This window comes from Scyliorhinus canicula, chromosome 8 (genome assembly GCF_902713615.1).
Source record: "Scyliorhinus canicula chromosome 8, sScyCan1.1, whole genome shotgun sequence".
NCBI lineage: Eukaryota > Metazoa > Chordata > Chondrichthyes > Carcharhiniformes > Scyliorhinidae > Scyliorhinus > Scyliorhinus canicula.
Window position 1 is genome coordinate 116,496,625 of NC_052153.1, and position 22,710 is coordinate 116,519,334.

Here is a 22,710-nt window from a genome sequence, read left to right on the forward strand (position 1 = left end):
CCTCTGGTGGCCACAGCTCTCTCTTTGATTTTATTTCATGATTCTTTAAAAGATGGAGCCTCTGGATTTGATGTCTCCCCGAACTGCTACAGGATGGCCACCTCCATTAAGCTGGTGGCCTCTGCATGTGGCCGGGGCTGTTCCACTACCAGCTAAATTTCTGCAAAGCCAAGAAGCAACCCTTAAGTTGGGACTTTATATAAATTGGCTGTCCACCCCTAGAAAACTTCTCCAACAGCAGGAATGCATTGGACAGCCATCCTGGCACGACTTCCCCTTATTCTCCCAACCCCACTGTCTCTAAGCCCAAGGCAAGGAGGTGCAAGGAAAAACCAAAAGTGAAACATGGACAGCACTTCATATTTTTCGAGGCATATTACAACCTTTTGGCATTCATAGTAACATTAATAATTATTAGATTCTAATCGTTGCTCTAATTTTCTCAGACATCCAATTTAATAATCTACACGTCCGCTGGACTTACATTTTCTTTCCTATTTGTCCCACTAGTACAATATTTTGCCTAACATCATCATTTCCTTCGTCTTTTAAGTAATCCTGTCCTTCCACTCCATCACAAGAGTTTCTCCTTTTGTTTATTTCCTAACTTTGTCGTTGTTTAAAAGCTATATACCTCCAACATCTTCAGTTCCAATGAAAGGTATCAATCTAAACCACTGGCTCTATTTTTCTTTCCACAGAGGCCACCTGTCCTGCTGAGCATTTCCAGCAACTTCTGTTTGTTTCACAGTATTCTCAGTATTTTGCTTTTATTAAATAAAATATATTTGTTTCACCTTGGCTTCTCCATTCGGCAAGAAGAGGTAGGCACCGCTCTTATCCCGGTTACTTGTGGTTCCATACCACCAGAACTGAATATTTATTTGATGGTCTCTCTTATCCTCCTTGGTGTTTATTTTCTAATACAATAAGAAGGAATTAGGATATTTTATTGACTTAAATAATTCTGAAATGTAATTTAATATTTATCCCCAGTTAAATCTCTTTTTGATTTTCACCTCCACCAAAACACATACAGTAGTGACAAATATACAAGTCGGTCACAAGCTCCCTTATCTTAGAATCAGGAAGCTTACACTAATAATCAAAAACAAATGAACCAAGTGAATTCGCTGCTGATCAAAATGACCGCTTCTTCAAAAGTAATAAAATTCATAAAATGCTGCAAGCAGATAAGGGAGTATTCATAATTGAAGCAATAACTACTATAATGCAGCATCACGATACTACTTAGATTGCTCCATTACCCATCCCGGATTGTATTGTCTCCTTATGTGGTCCCTTTGGGCAATCAGCAAATTTTATTACTTAAAAAAAATTATCCCAGTTCAATTTAGATATATACAGAAAAAGCTGATCTCTATATGTCTGTGTCATGAAATAGGTCCATTGGAAAACAGTCAAAGAACTATTTATTATTGGCACTTGATCTGTTAGAATTTTCAGTGAAATTCAACATGATTTTACAATGAATTCCATCACACTTTTTTTGAAGAAAACTTTATTTTAACTTTGATTTAATTTGTTTCCATCAAATTGTATCTGGTATATGTTGGAGCCATACCTGGCACAAAGGAAAGTGGTTCTGGTGGTTGGAGGTCAATCAATTCAGCTGCAGGACGTCACTGCAGGAGTTCCTCAGGGTAGTGTCCTGGACCCAACCACCTTCAACAGCTTCATCAATGACCTCCCTTCCATCATAAGATCAGAAGTGGGGATGTTTCCGGATGACTGCACAATGTTCAGCACCATTCCCCACTCCTCAAATAATGAAGCAGTCCATGTCCAAATGCAGTAAGACCTGGACAATATCCAGGTTTGGGCTGAAAAGTGGCAAGTTACATTCGCGCCACACAAGTGGCAGGCAACTGCCATCTCCTACAAGAGAGGATCTAACCATCGCCCCTTGACATTCAATGGCATTACCATCTCTGAATCCCCCGCAATTAACATCCGGGGAGATACCATTGATCAGAAACTGAATTGGACTAGCCATATTAATACTGTCGCTACCAGGGCAGCACGGTGGCGCAGTGGTAGCATTGCAGTCTCACGGCGCTGAGGTCCCAGGTTCGATCCCGGCTCTGGGTCACTGTCCGTGTGGAGTTTGCACATTCTCCCCGTGTTTGCGTGGGTTTCGCCCCCACAACCCAAAAGATGTGCAAGGGTAGGTGGATTGAACACGCTAAATTGGCCCTTAATTGGAAAAAATTGGGTACTCTAAATTTAAAAAAAAAATACTGTCGCTACCAAGGCAGGTCAAAGGCTAGGAATCCTACGGTGTGTAACTCACCTCCTGACCCACCAAAGCCTGTCCACCATCGACAAGGCACAAGTCAGGAGTGTCATGGAAAACTCCATTTGCCTGGATGAGTGTAGCTCCAACAACAGCAATGAAGAGGCTTGACACCATCCAGGACAAAGCAGCCTGCTTGATTGTTTCCCCTTCCGCAAACATTCAAATCGCCTACCACCAACTAACAGTGGCAGCCATCTGTACTGGCTACAAGATGCACTGCAGTGACTCAACAAGGTTCCTTAGACAACACCTTCCAAACCCACGACCATCTTGAAGGACAAGAGCAGCAGAAACCTGGGAACCCCACTACCTGGAGGTTCCCCTCCAAGTCACCCACCACCCTGACTTGTAAATATATCGCCGTTCCTTCACTGTCGTTGGGGCAAAATCCTGGAACTCCCTCCCTAACATCACAGTGGGTGTACCTTGACCTTAAAGACTGCAGCGGTTCAAGAAAGCAACTCACCACCACCTTCTAAAGGGCAATTAGGGATGGGCAATAAATGCTGGCCTAACCAGCGATGCCCACATCCTGTAAATGAATTAAAAGAAAAATCTCAGATACTAACTTTGATATGGTTCGAAAATGGGTTTTGTTCTCAAAAGCATAAATACCTGCTTCTAAATGAATTAACAGAAACTGAATTCTGAAATGTTACAAATTTAGATCTACTATATTCCCAGCTTTAACAGACACACTTCAGTATCGTATTTCTATATGTGTTAACTCATATGCCCAATATCTACTTATTACTGCACAACAACAGGACATGGGGTTTAACAAGGATTGACTTTCCACGTCTTTCATACAGAAAGCATTTGACAAAGCATCACATAAAAGACTGATTAACAAGTTTGACGCTTATTGAATAAGAGGGTCAGTGTCAAATTGGATTAAAAACTTTGGTTTCGGATAGAAAACAGCGTGTTGTGGTAAGTAGATATTTTTCTGATTGGAGGATGGTAGACATTGGTGTGCCCCAAGGGACAGTGTTAGGACCACTTCTTTTTGAGTTTGGGGATCAGAGAAAGAGGAAATTTTCAAAATTTACCAATAATACCAAACTTGGAAATGTTACAGTAAGAGCAATACCAATTGACTGCAACAAGACACAGATAGGCTGGCATAAAGGGCAATCAAGTGGCAGATGAAACTTAATACAAAGAAGTATGAGGTTTTTGGATTGGATTGGATTTGTTTGTCAAGTGGACCGAGGTACAGTGAAAAGTATTTTTCTGCGAGCAGCTCAACAGATTATTAAGTACATGAAAATAAAAGAAAAGAAAAGAAAATACATAATAGGGCAACACAAAGTACACAATGTAACAACGTAAGCACCAGCATCGGATGAAGCATACAGGGTGCAGTGTTAATGAGGTCAGTCCATTTAGGAGTCTGGTAACAGCGGGGAAGAAGCTGTTTTTGAGTCTGTTCGTGCGTTTTCTCAGACTTCTGTATCTCCTGCCCGATGGCAGAAGTTGGAAGAATGAGTAAGCCGGGTGGGAGGGGTCTTTGATTATGCTACCTGCTTTCCCCAGGCAGCGGGAGGTGTAGTTGGAATCAATGGATGGGAGGCAGGTTCGTGTGATGGCCCAGGCGGTGTTCACGACTCTCTGAAGTTCCTTGTGGTCCTGTGCCGAGCAGTTGCCATACCAGGCTGTGATGCAGCCAGATAGGATGCTTTCTATGGTGCATCTGTAAAAATTGGTAAGAGTTAACGTGGACATGCCAAATTTCCTTAGTTTCCTGAGGAAGTATAGGTACTGTTGTGCTTTCTTGGTGGCAGCATCGACGTGGGTGGACCAGGACAGGTTTTTGGTGATGTGTACCCCTAGGAATTTGAAACTGCTAATCATCTCCACCTCGGCCCCGTTGATGCTGACAGAGGTATGTACAGTACTTTGCTTCCTGAAGTCATTTTGGCAGAAGTCATTTTGGCAGACGGAATAGAAAGGATTCAATACAAACCAAATGGTACAGCTCTAAAGAGTATACAGGAGCAGAGAGATCTGGGGTGAATGTGTATAGATCTTTGAAGGTGGCGGGACATATTGAAAGCATTTTTAGCATATGGGATCTTGGGATCTAGAGGTATTAGGTACAAAAGTAGGGAAATTATGCTGAATATTTATAAAGTTCTGGTTAGGCCATAACTAGAAAATAGTTTCCAGTTCTGGTCACCACACTAAGGAAGGATGTGAGGATCCTTGAGAGGGTGCAGAGGAAATTTACCAGAATGGTTCTAGGGATGGGAAATTTAGCTGCAGTGTTAGGCTGGAGAAGCTGGGGTTGTTCTCCTTGGAGCAATTGGAGGTTAAGCAGAGATTTGATGGAGGTATACAAGATCATGATAGGTTTGGACAAAATAGATGAAAATAAACTATTCCCATTAGCTAATGGTACAAGGACTAGGCAACACATGTTAAGGTTTTGGGCAAAAGATGCAGAGGGAATGTGAGGAAACATTTTTTTTTAAGGAGGCGAGTGGTAATGGTCTGGAACCGGCCGTCCACGAGGATGGTGGAAACGGAGATGATCAAGTAATTCCAAAAGAAATTGGATGGGCACATGCAGGAAATAAATTTGAGGACCTATGGGGTTAGAATGTGGAATGGGACAGACTAGATTGATCCATGGCTTAGACTTGCTGGGCCAAATGGCCTCTTTCTGTGCCATAAATGATTCTATGACTCCATCTATTTTTTATGTCTCTGTCGGTGTACCAAGTTAACATTAGATTGCCAAGATTTTGTTTCAATCATTAAGCAGCTTCATTTTATGGTAAGGTGAAACAGAAACAGAGGGATGGATTCTCTACCTCAAAATGTCAGAATGTGAACCACGATTGGGCATCTGTCAAAAATCGAGGTTTGCGTCTGGCTTCCCAGCTCAGACAGCCATTGCTGCAGTCTGTAGCAATAACTCCAGCCCCAGCAGTTAGAACACTGGGCCGGGGATTGCTCCGAATTCGCAGCGGCAGAGTCCTGGCCCATTTGCATGTCCTGACTCTCTTACCAAATTGCGCCCCCAATATGAATGCGAACTGCATGCAATTCAGTCCTGGTGTCAACACTTGGGGCGGAATTTACCGACCAACCCGTCTCGTGTTTTTCAGCGGCAGAGGGGGCCTACCAGCGGGATCTACCGGTCCTGCCATTGTCAACGGGAATTCCCGTTGACTGCTCCCCTCGTCGCTGGAAAACTCGTGCACTGGCAAGGGACAGGAATATCCTGCCAGCCTGACCAGCCGGTAAATCCCACGTTTAGTCTTCCAAACGGAGAATCCTGCTCAGAGATTAATTGGTACAGCTTGTATTTATATAATTTTACAACATAAAGAATCTGACCTTCACAAGCTTTGTTGTTTTACTTGATGACCAGAATAATTCTCTGCATTCTGGCCAACAACCCAAGGTAAAACATTATGGGTGCGATTCTCCGGCCTCGTTGCGCTCTCGGTGACAACGAGAACCGTGCCAGGCGGCAAACAGTTTGTGATGCAACCGGCCGGCTCCTTAGGCAAAATTGGGATCTTGCCGTAGAAACCAATTATTGCCACTTAAGCCCTATATCCATACTATTAACGGGAGAAACCCCATATCCAACGGGGATTCCGGAGGAGTGGGCCGCCATCGAAGGGGCAAGGGCTGGAGGTGCTGGGGGGGGGGGGGGACAACTGTGAGTGACACCAGCATGCCGACCCCTGGATCGTGTGTACCTGTTACGGGGGGAACCTTTGTCCCTGCCCGAATTCCCCACCGACCACCTGTAACCCCCGCCGACTGCCGAGGCCTCTGGGCGTGCAGCTGAAAGCTATTGCTAGTAGGGAACTGGCAATCATGGTTAAGTGAGCACTTCACATGGCCCAAGTGGATTCCTGTGGGTGGGTGGGCAATGTAGTATGTGAGAGTCATAGCCTAGCTTCCCAATCACACCTTGCTGCACGAACACTGTGCTTGAAGACTGCGGGAGGCAACACCACACGCTGTGTAACATCACCCAGCGAGTCGGACATTCTGCCGAGACCCTCAGCAATGGCCGTCACCAACTGCGCAACGCCTTGGACACCTTCACTAATGGTGCCAACGTTGTGCACCAGGCTTCCCACTGTGGTTGCTACCTGAGCAATATTGGCCTCGGTGCAACACACTGCTGGCGACATCTCCTGCACCTGTACCCTCTGGCACTCCAAATATTGGCTATGGACTTGCTGGAGTATTACTGATATCTGCCTCTGAATGTCCCGGCCACACACTATCATCTCCATCAGCTCCGGGTAACCCTGTACCAGAGGCTCAGCATCAGGCTGGGACTCAGCTGGGTCCTGGGATCCAGCACACTTCCGACTGCTGTCTCACCTGGGAGTTCCTTCCTCCACCTGATGTACATCAGCAACAGTGTGGTGCTTACCAGATTGTGCCCCAGAAGCCAGCCAAACGTTTCCCACTGAGGTACATATATCCGCGCTGGCAGAGGGTGGTGATGACTGTGACGCATCGATCGTGTCTTCCTCAGAGCACTCCTCCGAGGTATTACAAAGAACAAAGAAAAGTACAGCACAGAAACAGGCCCTTCGGCCCTCCAAGCCTGTGCCGACCATGCTACCCGACTAAACTACAATCTTCTACACTTCCTGGGTCCGTATCCCTCTATTCCCATCCTATTCATGTATTTATCAAGATGCCCAATAAATGTCACTATCGTCCCTGCTTCCACCACCTCCTCCGGTAGCGAATTCCAGGCACCCACTACCCTCGGTGTAAAAAAACTTGCCTCGTACATCGACTCTAAACCTTGCCCCTCACACCTTAAACCTATGTCCCCTAGTAATTGACCCCTCTACCCTGGGGAAAAGCCTCTGACGATCCACTCTGTCTATGCCACTCATAATTTTGTAGGCCTCTATCAGGTCGCCCCTCAACCTCCGTCGTTCCAGTGAGAACAAACCGAGTTTATTCAACCACCCCTCATAGCTAATGCCCTCCATACCAGGCAACATCCTGGTAAATCTCTTCTGCACCCTCTCTAAATCCTCCACATCCTTCTGGTAATGTGGCAACCAGAATTGAACACTATACTCCAAGTGTATTCTACAGAGGTGGGCTGGATTAGCTCAGTGGGCTAGACAGCTGGTCTGTGATACAGAACAAGGCCAGCAGCGCGGGGTCAATTCCCATACCAGCTTACCGGAACAGGTGCTGGAATGTGGCGACTAGGGGCTTTTCACAGTAACTTCATACTTGTGACAATAATAAAGGTTATTATTACTGGGGGGCTGGAGAGGGCCACCCGGAATGAACCAGCGTCTTCGGGGGAATGGACATGTGGACAATGGGTGGATGGGTCAGTCATAAGGTAATAAAAATTCATGTTTGACAGACTCTCCAGGGGGGGTCTGGTGGTTCCTCCCTCTGCGACTTCCGCCAACCTCCCATGTTGGTGACCGCTCTGTCCTCGGCCATCCCAGTCACCTTCAGGGCCCTATCCTTGAAGGTGGTGAGGATTCTCAAATCCAGCATCCCACCCCCAGTCTGGACCCTCTCCTGGCGATTGTGTGAGAGCTTCTCCTGCAGAAACACAGAGGGCATCATTAGCACACGCATGGTTCACAGCAATGGGAGGGTGTGTGAAAGAAGAATTGGGGAGGGGATGTTGAAGGGAGAGGGGGGTGAAGGGGCGGGTTAGGGGTGCATGGACAGTTGGGAGGGTGGATGCTTGTGTGGGGACGGAAAGGAGGGGTGGTGGTGTCAACTCACCCGTGCTGCCCGGTGTAAATCATTAACCTTCTTACGACACAGGAGGCCAGTCCCCCTGGTTACGCTCCCAGAACTTACAGCCACCACCACCTCGTCCCAGGCAGCACTGGCTGTCCTGTGGCTCACTCTCTGGGACCCTCAGGATATAGGACATCCCTCCTGGCCTCCACCGCACCTAGGACCCTCGCCAGGTCCACATTGCCAAATCTTCTCGGCGCCATGGCTGCGTTTTGACTGGGGTTGGCTGTGCAAGTGCTGCTTAAGTGCTGCTTGACCTTGTTAGCGGTGGGCTGGCGATCGCGGTCCCGGCGAATCACCTGGCGATTTGTAGCGAGAAGCCCGTGGGGCCTCGTTAAGTGGACCAATTAATGCTGAATAGCATTGCCGGCCTTGCCGAGCACATTGAAGCTCACGGCAATACCAGCTCGCTACCACACTTCGAAATCTTTCCCGAGAATCGCACGCTCAATCTCTGCGCTGGTATTTCAGCCTTGTTGCAGAACTTTGGAGCTTGACTGACATTTAATGAGTGGAATAAGCAATCTCTCTAACCCTCATTCAAAAACTGATTTTTACTTCCTTTGGGCTGTTTAGAAAGGTATTATGGACTTTCTGACAGGTTTACTTCCAGTAGTGGTATCTCAGAAGATTCCAAGCAAATAGTCACTTCTCTATCTGACTGGGAGTAGAACTGTTCTTGTTTTCACTTAAAGAAGGTAAACTTCTACATAGTAAAAGACAGGATAAATTTGAACCAATCTTCACACTTTGAAAACCTGCAACAAATGGAGGTAGCTGAGGGAGCAGCCATGAGTCATTAGGAACAGTCAACAACTTTCAAAGCATCTTTTAGATGTTTTAGAAGTTGAATGTGGCTGTTGTCAGACAGTGCTGAAGGCTGCAACAGTGACTGAATAGAAGAATAAAAATAACTAAACAAAGGAAAAAGGTAAGAATTAGAACAGGAGTTCAATCATGCTTTAGTTTGGATTCTGTTTGTGAATACTGTATGAAACTGATATGAAAGAGCACAAAAGTAACATCCAACATTAGGGGACCCATTCATTGGTATATGGAGGCTTGATGAATTAGTGATAGTTATGGTTGTTTTACAGATTAGAGAAACACTTTTCGACAATCTTTTACCTCCAAGAATCCTTTCGTTCCCGAAAACCAAGCTTTCAAATTTGGATTTTCAATAGTGACATCACCAGTGTAGCTTTTCAATATGTTGATCTTGAAGGGGCTGTCTATGCTTAATTCCTCTCTTCCATTCAGGTACACAGTGTAATCAGCAGGCACAGTTTTGATATCTGGAGCTTCCACTAACTGGTACAGCCCGAGTCCTAGAGCTGATACCTGTGCCATAAAGGAAACCTGTTGAAAGAATAAAGGAAAGAAAATATATCAAGAGGAAACCTTCAATTTTGATCCGTTCTATCAATATGCTGATGTTGGGGAATCGTGGGATACTAGCTTAAAACAAAAAGCTGTTCAAACTTGAGAAAGGTTATCCTTGTAAACCACCTGTGAGACAGAGGGCGGAATTCAACCAAAACATTTCTAAGTGTCATTTTGGGTGAAGTTCGTGAAGTATTTCCCGCTGGCTTTTTGGATGAGAACCGGAATTCACCCATATTTAGCCATTTTTTTGGGCCTTGGGGAGTTTCTCCCCAATTCAGCCCACAGTTAGAATTTTTTTCAGCATTGGGGAGCTGGACTTGCCAGCCAGACCGGCTCCTCATACATATACCGCCATGTTGAAATGGTGCCCTGATTTCTAAGTGGGCTTGAGGGTCCTCCACACCCCCCACACATGGACAATGTCACCCCCTGCATTCATAGACATCAAACCCCCTCCCTAAAATGAGGACACCCTGCTATTGGGTCTCTGAGTGCCCCCCCCCCCTTTACAGGTCTCTCCGTCCCCTTTCGGGACCCCCTCTTCCAGGACTCCCACCGTCACCCCTCCAAGCTTTATGAGGCTCTTTCATATCTGCCCTTCACCTCACCACTCATCATATCACCCTCATCCCCCCTTTCATTGGCATGGCCCCCTCAGGTCCTGACCCTTGGCCGTGCCATCCTGGTACCCAGGCACATCAGCACTGCCATCTTGGCAAGGCCAAGGTGCCAGGATGGCAGTGCTATGGTGCTGGGGTGCCAGAGGGAGAGCTAGGATGCCACCCTGCCCTGTCTTTGACCACTCAGGGGTCTCCATTGGCCTGAGACACCCAGGTGCCATTACGCCTGGTTCACGTTTGTGTGGACCAGTACTAAACAGCATCCTGGCGAGGTCTCGCTGGGGAGGCAGTTAGTTCCCAGGAGCCAGAGAATCCGGTGCATGTATATTCAAATGGCCCTAATGGATCTACGGACCTACGGAAGCTAAGGAAATTTGCCATGTCTGCATCGACTCACAAATGTCTACAGATGTGCCTTAGAGAACATCCGATATCCGGCTGCATCACAGCCTGGTATGGCAACTGCTCGGTCCAAGATCGCAAGAAACTGCAGACTGTGGTGAACTCAGCCCAACGCATCACACAAGCTTGCCATCCCACATTGATTCTGTATACACCTCCCGCTGCCTCAGGAACGCATTATCAGAGACCCCTCCAACCCAGGCAAGGCCTTCTTCCAGACCCTTCCATCAGGCAGAAGGTACTGACGTCTGAAGACTCGCACATCCAGACATAGGAAGAGACATAGCTACAAGACTCCTCAATGACTCTCTCCCTGGACTGATCTGTTCCTGTAAGAACACTATTCATGACGCCCTATGCTGCTCTTGCTCATGCATTTGCTTTGCTTCCTTTGTTTGACCCCTTGTTCCGCACTGTAACCAATCATTGTTTGTCGATGTACCATTTGTCAATGTTCTGTGTTGATTATTCTTTTGTCAACTATGTACGTACTGTGTAGGTTCCCTCGGCCGTAGAAAAATACTTTTCACTGTACTTCGATACATGTGACAATAAATCAAATCATTAAATATGCTGATCTGGATCACGGCCAGAGAGGGTGAGATCTCGATCGTGACATCGGTTGAATTTCGCGAGATGTCTTGAGCGTCGTGAACAACCTCGTCACGCTACTAAGTTGGGCCCAACAGTGCCAGTAAATCGTGCCCAGAGAATTAAGTGAAAAGATATAATTAAGAAAATGCAAGATGAGGAGAAAGAACAGAGACAAAGGAGGAAAACCAGATAGTCAATCACCAGATAATGATCTTGGGACGACTGGAAAATTAGGGAGAACTGATACATAATAATAAACAATATGTTGAGATAAGCAGCTGGTGAAATGAATCTGTGACAATTCAACAGGAATTGCCCACTCAAGATTTGTACCTGTATAAATTGTCTGATGTCGTATTAGCAGAGTTGCAGCTTACCTTTGCGAAGGTGACTCTCCCTGCACATGCTTAAATTGTATGCGACTTATATTGATATCTGATTTTCGAGATGATCATTTAAAGGGAAAGCTGGAGGGACATTTTCCCTAACAATGTTTACCCATTTCAATGTTCATAGGGTACTTCAAATATCATTGCCGGGATTCTCCCACTTCTCGGGACTAAGGGCGAAATTCTCCGCTCCCGCTAAAAATCGGGAAGGCCGTCGTGAACTCGGCCGAGTTTCACGACGGCCTCGGAGGCCGCTCCTCTCGCCTTATTCACCCCCACCCGGGGGGCTAGGAGCGGCGCTCCGTAACTCTCGGCCGCCGGGCGGCGCGCCAAGAGTGACACGACGGCGGCGCCTATGTGACGTCAGCCGCGCATGCGCAGGTTGGCCGGCTGCAACTCGCGCATGCGCGGCTGACATCACGATGGCTGAAACCCGCGCATGCGCGGTTGCCGTCTTCCCCTCCGCTGCCCCGCAAGACGTGGTGGCTTGATCTTGCGAGGCGGCGGAGGGGAAAGAGTGCGTCCCTTTGAGACGGCGGCCCGACGATCGGTGGGCAACGATCGCGGGCCAGTCCCCTCCCGAGCACGGCCGTGGTGCTCACTCCTCTCTCTGCCCCCCCCCCACAAGCTTCAATCCAGCTTTTGGCACCATGTTCACGGCGGCAGTGGCCAGGTGTGGTTGCCACCATCGTGAACCGGTTGCGAACGGCAGGCCGCTCGGCCCATCCGGGCCGGAGAATCGCCGGTCGGTGTGAAAAACGGCGAGCGGCGATTCTTCTGAGCGGGGGGTGGGTGAATCGCGGCGGGTGCCGGGGGGGGGGGCGTGTCGTGAGTCACCTGGCCCTCCCGCGATTCTCCCATCTGGCGTGGGGAGTGGAGAATTTTGCCCTAAGTCTCCATGCCGGCGGGAAAACCGGCGCCAACCACCGGTGTCAACAGCCCCCAAAAGTAAGGAGTTCTCCGAACTTACTGTAGGTGGACGCCGGTGGGGTTGCCACCGCTCCAGCCAGTGTGATCTCGTGCATGCCCGGACAGGCCAGCGTATTTCCGCGCATGAGCGGGGATTCTCTTCTCCGCGCCAGCCCCTGGGCAATATGGCGGAGTCCTACAGGGGCCCGGCATGGAGGAAAGATGTGCCCCCACAGAACAAGCCCGCCCGCAGATCTGTGGGCCCCGATCGCAGGCCAGGCCACCATGGGGGTCCACCCCGGGGTCGGATCTCTCCGACCCGGCCCGGGGGGGGTCGGAGAATCCCAGCACATAACTCTGCAAGGTTGATATTACACTTCTTAGATCACTCTATGCCATGTACTAATCCCAGCTAAAAGAATAGGATCCGCATTCAGAGCTACTCCACAGAAAACAACGGTAACCAAGAATTTGAATCAGATGGGGAATCAATCCAGAAGTCAAGGATCCCAGGAAACCACACTAAACGCTTGGGATGCAGATTTCCCAAGTGATAGAGTAACTTCTGAAGGTCTACTGGAAATAGTTTCAAGGATGGTATAAAATGGTGGCTCCCATTACATCTAACAGACCTGCTCTCCACAGTTGTGATGCAGATGTCAAATTCATCAAAGCCATACAGGGGAAAAAGTGACTTAAGGGACTTTCATACAAGTTATGGGTGGCACGGTAGCACAGTGGTTAGCACTGTTGCTTCCAGGTTCGATTTCTGGTTTGGGTGACTGTGCAGAGTCTGCACGTTCTCCCCATGTCTGCGTGGGTTTCCTCCAGTTGCTCTGGTTTCCTCCCACAAGTCCCGAAAGACATGCTGTTGGGTAATTTGGACATTCTGAATTCTCCCTCAGTGTACCCGAACAGCTGCCGGAGTGTGGCAACCAGGGGCTTTTCACAGTAACTTCATTGCAGTGATAATGTAAACATACTTGTGACAATAAAGATTACTACTATTATTATTAAATAAAACTCTCATCAGTACAATTGTGGGATAACTTGTAACAATAATATCACCAAATGACTCATTTAAATATGCTACTCTGGATCACGCCCAGTGACGGCAAGGTTCAGATTATGACGCATCATGAGATTCCATTGATCTCACGAGACATTTCAAACGTCGCAAATCTCACAACAGGCCTCGCGCGAGATTCAACGGCCTTGAGTCACCAAGTCGACTGCAACGAGGCCAGTAAATCGCACCCAAGACCATTTGAGCATATCATTATTGTTTTGCTTTTATAATGCAAATGGCTAGAAATTATGTGAAATATTAGGGTGGGTTTAGAGCTGAGCAGTGAACAGCACTAGCTGCTCACTGACTTGTACTAGATTTTTATGTCTTTTTTCAGTACCGGCTGAAAAAGTGGGAGGCATACCAGTGACAGGGATGCATACTTAGAATACATCAACTTTATGCTGGTACTTTCCCTGATGAATGTGGACATGGCGGGAAATTTATAATGGAAATGTTAACATAGAAGCATGGTTAACATGTAACAATGGGCAGCTAGATGGCACAGTAAAGTTAACCAGTGAGGAGTTGAGCCATACAGACTAGGTAAGCACCAGGTTCAAGTATTGGACTGTGCTAATTTTGCTGATCATAGCTGCGGCAGTAAACATGGTGTTACAATTGGCCTCAGTTGCCCTTGGGTTAGGAAGGATTCCCCCTAGTGACTATCCACACGGAAGTGACCATGTGTGGGCACCAGTAGAATTAACTGTTTTGGTAGCAATTTTCAAAAATGCATTCAAAAAGAACATGCTTTACAATTGCATTACATAAAGCAAACAGAGGATTCTTCACATCCCTTGATCTGATTGGGTCAGGTCTTCCTGTTCACTTGTGCAACCGTTGCATTTAAATAGCCTATCGACATTCACAGTTAAAGTGCATTGTTCAAGCAATGAATGGAGAAAGAAAACATGAGTAATGAACTAAGTAAAGCATACTTCACCTGAAATACACTTTTGGAAACTGTGGTGGGGTTATCCCAAACTGCACCAATCTGTGCCTCCACTGGTCGCCCAGAAGCAGTTAGCACTCTTACTTTGTATGAACTTATTTGTACTGTTACAACAGAGATGCGATCCTGGTCTGTTGGGTTATACAGCACAATAAACCTGAAATAAGAACATTTTCATTCCTTGAGATATAATGTTTAACAACCATTTACAATATATTTTTAGAAGAAAGTGGTGAGGTTCAAAGGGAATCATTGTTATGCTTCTACATTGGCATATTAAATGTGATTGTGGGAGCATCAACCATATATTGCAATATCCAAGAGAAGGAAAAGGAGAAGGGAAACAGCCACCTGTGGTGAAAATTCCCGATTTAAAATGCCAGTTAAAGAAACTTTGCAAACCGAAAGCCGTAAGTTTTAAGAACAATGGACCACAAATCAGTCAGAAAGCTGCCATTTGTTCCACTTGGTCTGTGCTGAGTAATCCAAACAAAGTCCACTGTCCTATACGCACCAAACCCTGTATTTCACTTTGCTTCAAGTATTCATCTACTGTTTCATTAAACAATAAAATGACCAGTGCTTCAATTAGTTTGTCCGCCAGTGTATTTCATTCACCGTCACAAAGAAATTTCTCCAAATCTTTCTTTCTTAGTGTTAATTTTAAGTGATTGATCCCATATCACATGATTCCCAATCAGATAGAATGATCTTTTCCAATTCACCCCATCAAACCCCTTAATAATTTAAAAAAAGAGATTAAAAAAGCCGTTTAGCCTTCTTTGATCCAGTGGAATAGTCCCATAATATTACAGTAACATATTATCACTAAAATTACAACTATACAAGAAAGAGATATATGGAAACTAGCACATCAATGTAGACTTTTGATGTATTTTGATTGCAACAATTTTCCTGCAACTTGCAGGAAACTGTTCTATCCAATGTTTGATCCTAAATTTTCTGTTTTCCCTTGCATGGTGAAAATGATAACATAGACATAGAACAGTTAGTGATGGAAAGGGATAAGTATACCCCGCAGAGCAAGAGTTATAGCTGGGGGAAGGGCAATTATGATGCCATTAGACATGACTTAGGATGTGTTGGTTGGAGAAGTAGGCTGCAAGGGTTGGGCACACTGGATATGTGGAGCTTGTTCAAGGAACAGCTATTGCATGTTCTTGATAAGTACGTACCAGTCAGGCAGGGAGGAAGGGGTCGAGCGAGGGAACCGTGGTTTACCAAAGAAGTGGAATCTCTTGTTAAGAGGAAGAAGGAGGCCTATGTGAAGATGAGGCGTGAAGTTTCAGTTGGGGCGCTTGATAGTTACAAGGAAGCGAGGAAGGATCTAAAGAGAGAGCTGAGACGAGCAAGGAGGGGACATGAGAAGTCTTTGGCAGGTAGGATCAAGGAAAACCCAAAAGCTTTCTATAGGTATGTCAGGAATAAAAGAATGACTAGGGTAAGAGTAGGGCCAGTCAAGGACAGTGGTGGGAAGTTGTGTGTGGAGGCTGAGGAGATAAGCGAGATACTAAATGAATACTTTTCGTCAGTATTCACTCAAGAAAAAGATAATATTGTGGAGGAGAATGCTGAGACCCAGGCTATTAGAATAGATGGCATTGAGGTGCGTAGGGAAGAAGTGTTGGCAATTCTGGACAAGGTGAAAATAGATAAGTCCCCGGGGCCAGATGGGATTTATCCTAGGATTCTCTGGGAAGCCAGGGAAGAGATTGCTGAGCCTTTGGCTTTGATTTTTAGGTCATCATTGGCTACAGGAATAGTGCCAGAGGACTGGAGGATAGCAAATGTGGTCCCTTTGTTCAAGAAGGGGAGTAGAGATAACCCAGGTAACTATAGGCCGGTGAGCCTAACGTCTGTGGTGGGTAAAGTCTTGGAGAGGATTATAAAAGATACGATTTATAATCATCTAGATAGGAATAATATGATTAGGGATAGTCAGCATGGTTTTGTGAAGGGTAGGTCATGCCTCACAAACCTTATCGAGTTCTTTGAGAAGGTGACTGAACAGGTAGACGAGGGTAGAGCAGTTGATGTGGTGTATATGGATTTCAGTAAAGCGTTTGATAAGGTTCCCCACGGTCGGCTATTGCAGAAAATACGGAGGCTGGGGATTGAGGGTGATTTAGAGATGTGGATCAGAAATTGGCTAGTTGAAAGAAGACAGAGAGTGGTAGTTGATGGGAAATGTTCAGAATGGAGTTCAGTTACGAGTGGCGTACCACAAGGATCTGTTCTGGGGCCGTTGCTGTTTGTCATTTTTATAAATGACCTAGAGGAGGGCGCAGAAGGATGGGTGAGTAAATTTGCAGACGACACTAAAGTCGGTGGAGTTGTAGACAGTGCGGAAGGATGTTGCAGGTTACAGAGGGACATAGATAAGCTGCAGAGCTGGGCTGAGAGGTGGCAAATGGAGTTTAATGTGGAGAAGTGTGAGGTGATTCACTTTGGAAAGAATAACAGGAATGCGGAATATTTGGCTAATGGTAAAATTCTTGGTAGTGTGGATGAGCAGAGGGATCTCGGTGTCCATGTACATAGATCCCTGAAAGTTGCCACCCAGGTTGATAGGGTTGTGAAGAAGGCCTATGGTGTGTTGGCCTTTATTGGTAGAGGGATTGAGTTCCGGAGCCATGAGGTCATGATGCAGCTGTACCAAACTCTGGTACGGCCGCATTTGGAGTATTGCGTACAGTTCTGGTCGCCTCATTATAGGAAGGACGTGGAAGCTTTGGAACGGGTGCAGAGGAGATTTACCAGGATGTTGCCTGGTATGGAGGGAAAATCTTATGAGGAAAGGCTGATGGACTTGAGGTTGTTTTCGTTAGAGAGAAGAAGGTTAAGAGGTGACTTAATAGAGGCATACAAAATGATCAGAGGGTTAGATAGGGTGGACAGCGAGAGCCTTCTCCCGCGGATGGAGGTGGCTAGCACGAGGGGACATAGCCTTAAATTGAGGGGTAATAGATATAGGACAGAGGTCAGAGGTGGGTTTTTTACGCAAAGAGTGGTGAGGCCGTGGAATGCCCTACCTGCAACAGTAGTGAACTCGCCAACATTGAGGGCATTTAAAAATTTATTGGATAAGCATATGGATGATAAGGGCATAGTGTAGGTTAGATGGCCTTTAGTTTTTTTTTTTCCATGTCGGTGCAACATCGAGGGCCGAAGGGCCTGTACTGCGCTGTATCGTTCTATGTTCTATGTTCTATGTTCTAACAGTACAGCACAGAACAGGCCCTTCGGCCCTCGATGTTGTGCCGAGCCATGATCACCCTACTCAAACCCACGTATCCATCCTATACCCGTAACCCAACAACCCCCCCTTAACCTTACATTTTAGGACACTACGGGCAATTTAGCATGGCCAATCCACCTAACCCGCACATCTTTGGACTGTGGGAGGAAACCGGAGAACCCGGAGGAAACCCACGCACACACGGGGAGGACGTGCAGACTCTGCACAGACAGTGACCCAATGGGAATCGAACCTGGGACCCTGGAGCTGTGAAGCATTTATGCTAACCACCATGCTACCGTGCTGCATGGTAGCCAATTCTCATTAGCATTGCCGAAATCTGGAGAAAAGTGATAATTCCATAGAAAGTAGTGCTGCATCACAATGCTTTTAGATTATTATTCTTTTTGCTGAAAATACACAAGAGCATTTTAGGAGTGGGGAAAGAATCTATCTTCCATTGTACATCCAATCAGTTATTGATAAACCAAGCAAAAAATGTTTTTGTGACTGGCAGTTTCCTCCTGGTTTATGTTTGTGACCAGTTTTGATGGATCCACCCAAAATGGAATGTTTATCTCAGCCCACCCCTACTGGTGCAATGGGACATTCAAGCTGAAGCAAGTTTGTTCATGTTGCAATAAATTCAAAATGTATTGCCAGATTGGGGTAAACCTGCTTGATTGTAACATGATCACTTCAGAATTGATTGTGTGAATCCATGCTGAAAGAAAGCCAAGAGTCACACTTCAGTCACAGAAGTGCGATTCAACAACACACTATTTTCCAACAGGTTGGTGCAGGATAATCTGGGCTACCAATTTTGTTAATCAGCACACACATTTTGGCTAGCAAAGTCAAACTAGTGGAGATGGTAATTACCTCTATACATTGCTACAGTCGATCACGCTGCATTGTTTTGATGTGCCTAAACTCACCCAACAGAGATGTGAGTTGAAACAAGAAAGAAATAGACAGAACTTGCAGCCTGATTGAGACAGAATAATTCAATACCATCACACTTTTACAGCCTTTCAAAAGTCTTTTAAAAATCTTAAACATGTAGATCACAAACCTGGGTTTTGAGCTTAATTCAATGGTTGTTCTTTGAGGTAATGAGTCCTGTGAGGCTTGACTATCATCCTGAAACAAATCAGACCATTTAATAATAATAATTGCTTATTGTCATAAGTAGGCTTCAATGAAGTTACTGTGAAAAGCCCCGGGTCGCCACATTCCGGCGTCTGTTCTGGGAGGCTGGTTCGGGAATCGAATCTGCGCTGCTGGCCTTGTTCCGCGTTACAAGCCAGCTGTTTAGCCCACTGCGCTAAACCAGCCCCATTTGAATGAATTTGTTAAGTGTGGAGTTTGCACATTCTCCCCGTGCCTGTGTGGGTTTCCTCTGGGTGCTTCGGTTTCCTCCCACAGTTCAAGGATGCACAGATTAGGTGGATTGGCCATGCTAAATTTGCCCCTTAGTGTCTGAAAGGTTTGGTGGGGTTATGGGGATAAGGATATACTCACCATAAGTAGGGTGCTCTTTCAGAGGGGCAGTGCAGACTTGATGGGCCGTACTGCCTCCTTCTGCACTGAAGGGATTCTAGGATTTTGTTATACTAATGAACATACTTAAAACAGTAACTATTCTTGACTAAGTGTTGGTCACACTACTCTTTCAATAAAAACTCAACACTGCACACTCGAAAAGCACCCAACTTCTGCACCTGTATTTTCTTTAGAGTCTATCTCAGAATACCATACAGAGTTTTTAGATACATGTAAGCTTTGCACCTTCTGCTTTCCATATGTTTCTCTAATTTACTTGCTGTCCGAGCCAGGGAAGAATTGTGGAGACTGTGGAATATTCAAAAAGAGTCCGTGGTGGAGGAGCTTAGTTCCAAGATGAAGATTACAGCTCAAATTAGAAACTTATTTTCTGATAAACAAAATTAAACATGAAGTTATAGATGAAGCAATCCTCAGGCAAAGATCAGAAAAGGATGGATATCCAATAATGACTTCAATGATTTAGACTGTCCCTTTATGGTCAAAACTGGGCCTTTATTGGCTTAGCCTAAATCAATATTTTCTATGGTGCTGTCTGGAAACCAATGCCAGATTTTGCTAAATTTCTTCTAATCATCCTCTTTAAAAAGGAGTTTGTGGATACTCAGAGGCGTGAACCTCCTGTCCATGAACAAGTGAATCACCCATCTACTTTTTTTTAAAAAGATTTTTGCCTGTGGACATTACTAACAAGATTTCATGTATTTTCCAAATGTATTTGCCCAGCAAAGGTGGATGTAGGTCCTCTGTTATAATTGGGTTTTTTTTGTTTACAACTGAGAGGTTTCCAGGCCAATTCAGGAAACATTTAGAGTCAATCACACAGCGTGTGACTGGGGTCACTTGTATGGATGACAGGTTCCCTTTCCTGAAAGACATTAATGAATTAGTTGCATAATTACAGCAATCCATCAACTTCCAAAGGCTTTTTTTCACTTATACCAGCCCACTTATTTACAGTAGTTACTTGGATGCATGGAAGTCAATTGAAAAGTAAAGTTTCTCACCATCTGAAGAAAGGGCGTTGAAGGTGTGTGCTTGTATTTTTCCTTGTCTTTTAAAATGAGAAAATGTGCTGAGTCACCGATCACTTTTTTCAAGTTCATTATTGAATGAAATAATCTGTAAAGACAAAAGGTCCAAGAATATTATAAATATTTTGCCTTTTTTAAGGAGGAGGTGTGGATGCAAGGGGAGTTTGGAGACCTGGTACACATTCCCTGGCAGAGCATACTTCAACCAGCACTTTTCATCCTTGATAGATTTGTGCCTAACACAAGTAAATTAGGTGTTCTAGTCCAGAGGGCCAGATGGTGAAGGATAGATCCAGCCTTTACACACTTTCATAAGCTGCAGTAATTGGTGAGCTATAAAAGAGCTTCCTAGTCAAATAATGAGGTACTGCATCATGAACAAAACACTCCAGTGACATTAACATGGATACTTGAGAGCTTGGGCATTTTTTCAAAACTAAATTTTGCTTGTAAATATTTCACATGACATTGATTTCACTTTATTCATGTGTGCATCGTTCATTATTATTTGGGGAGACTAGCTTAGAACATAGAACAGTACAGCACAGAACAGGCCCTTCGGCCCTCGATGCTGCGCCGAGCCATGATCACCCTACTCAAACCCACGTATCCACCCTATACCCGTAACCCAACAACCCCCCCCCCTCCACCTTACTTTTTAAGGACACTACGGGCAATTTAGCATGGCCAATCCACCTAACCCGCACATATTTGGACTGTGGGAGGAAACCGGAGCACCCGGAGGAAACCCACGCACACACGGGGAGGATGTGCAGACTCCGCACAGACAGTGACCCAGCCGGGAATCGAACCTGGGACCCTGGAGCTGTGAAGCATTTATGCCAACCACCATGCTACCGTGCTGCCCCTGAGTTAGAGACCTAAATGAACAGGGCATGTCTCATTGTTGGTATGTATTGATAGTTATAGGGAAGTTAGAGACATTACTTTCCTGTGGAAGAAATAGTGTTGTGTTTTTGCATTCACTCTTTATTGAATGTTTATGTTAGTATCCAATGTTGTACTCACCACTCTATGGGGCATGGCCGAACGTGCAGGCACAGCTCAGCCTTCTATGCTTGTAAAGGAAGCTGTCCGAGACCAGTCTCAGCAGGAATAATTTAAATGTTCCAGCGACGTTCTCAAAGCCCTGTAAGGACTTTGCCATCCAACACCCTGGGATGGGTCGCCATTTGCACAGTACTGACACTGCCCTTTAGGCTTCTTATTTTCTTACTTTGGCTGACTGTCTCAAAGCCCCCCCCCCCCCCCCCCCCCCCCCCCCCGCTCTGCTCCCAATTACACCAAAGACCATCTCATTTCACTCCTCCATGTCCCTGATCTAAACCTGTCATCCACTGGATCCCTCTTCCACTCTTCTATGCACCTGACTCCACTCCATAACTTCTCTCACCACTGACTCATTCGCTGAACCCAAGCCTCCATGCACGAATCCATTCTCCAACTCCCCTACTTTGTGCCATTGAGTTAAACAAAAAAAGCTGACCTTATACACAAGTGCACAAAGACTGGTGCACGTCATCTTTAAACAATAGTGAGCTGGGCGCTATCAGACTCTTGTGTGCTGCTGACTTTATGTCGAAGGCAGGATTTTCTTAAAGAACTGCTTCACGTTAGTGAGTTTTCATGGCATGAAAATGTATTACAAGTACGAACCTGTCACAGGCTGACGTAATGTTCGACATTCTGCAAACATGCCACTAATTTCAACTCTTCATCGCATCCTGCCATTTGGGAAATCAAAATCTCACGTCCCATCTGATTAGTCACATTGAATGCCATTGTTTTCCACTATTGGGGGCTTCATAAAATAATCCCAACACTATTCAGATTGACATTATCCCAATTATCTATATAACATTCAATGGGGCGGGATTCCCCGACCCCCCGCCGGATGGTAGAATCGGCAAGGGGCGGAGTGAATCCCGCCCCCGCTGGTGGGCGAATTCTCTGGCGCCGGGGTTTTGGCGGGGGCGGGAATAGTGCCGTGCCGGTCGGGGGCCGCCGGCAGCGGCCCCACCAGCGATTCTACGGACCGCGATGGGCCGAGTGGCTGCCCATTTTTGGCCGGTCCCACCGGCGTAAATCACAACAGGTCCTTACCGGCCGGACCTGGCTCCACGGGTGGCCTGCAGAGACCTTGGGAGGGGGGAGCGCAGGGGGATCTGTCCCGGGGGGGCGCTCACGATCGGGGTTCACTGATCCGTGGGCGGGCTTGTGCCATGGGGGCACTCTTTCTCTCTGCACCGGCTGCTATGGACCTCCGCCATGGCCTGTGCAGAGATGAACCCCACTGTGTATGCGCCGGGATGACTCCAGCACACGCTGGCATTCCCACGCATGCGCCAACCCGCGCCAGCCGGTGGAGGCCCTTTGGCACCGGTTGGCATGGCACCAAGCCTCTTCCGCAC

General features: G+C 46.3%; 1 protein-coding gene across 2 annotated transcripts in view; it reads right to left on the reverse strand.

Annotated features, from left to right (window-relative positions):
- The window catches only part of man2a1 (mannosidase, alpha, class 2A, member 1), a 245,702-nt gene that overhangs the window by 56,156 nt on the left and 166,836 nt on the right, over positions 1-22,710 (reverse strand). For both annotated transcript variants that reach the window (XM_038805125.1, XM_038805126.1), the window contains exons 11-15: positions 20,252-20,366; positions 18,754-18,821; positions 14,411-14,576; positions 9,224-9,454; positions 798-920 (exon numbers count right to left, since the gene is read on the reverse strand). In XM_038805125.1, coding sequence (XP_038661053.1) covers positions 798-920; positions 9,224-9,454; positions 14,411-14,576; positions 18,754-18,821; positions 20,252-20,366 — 703 coding nt within the window. The remainder of the gene's footprint in view (positions 1-797; positions 921-9,223; positions 9,455-14,410; positions 14,577-18,753; positions 18,822-20,251; positions 20,367-22,710) is intronic.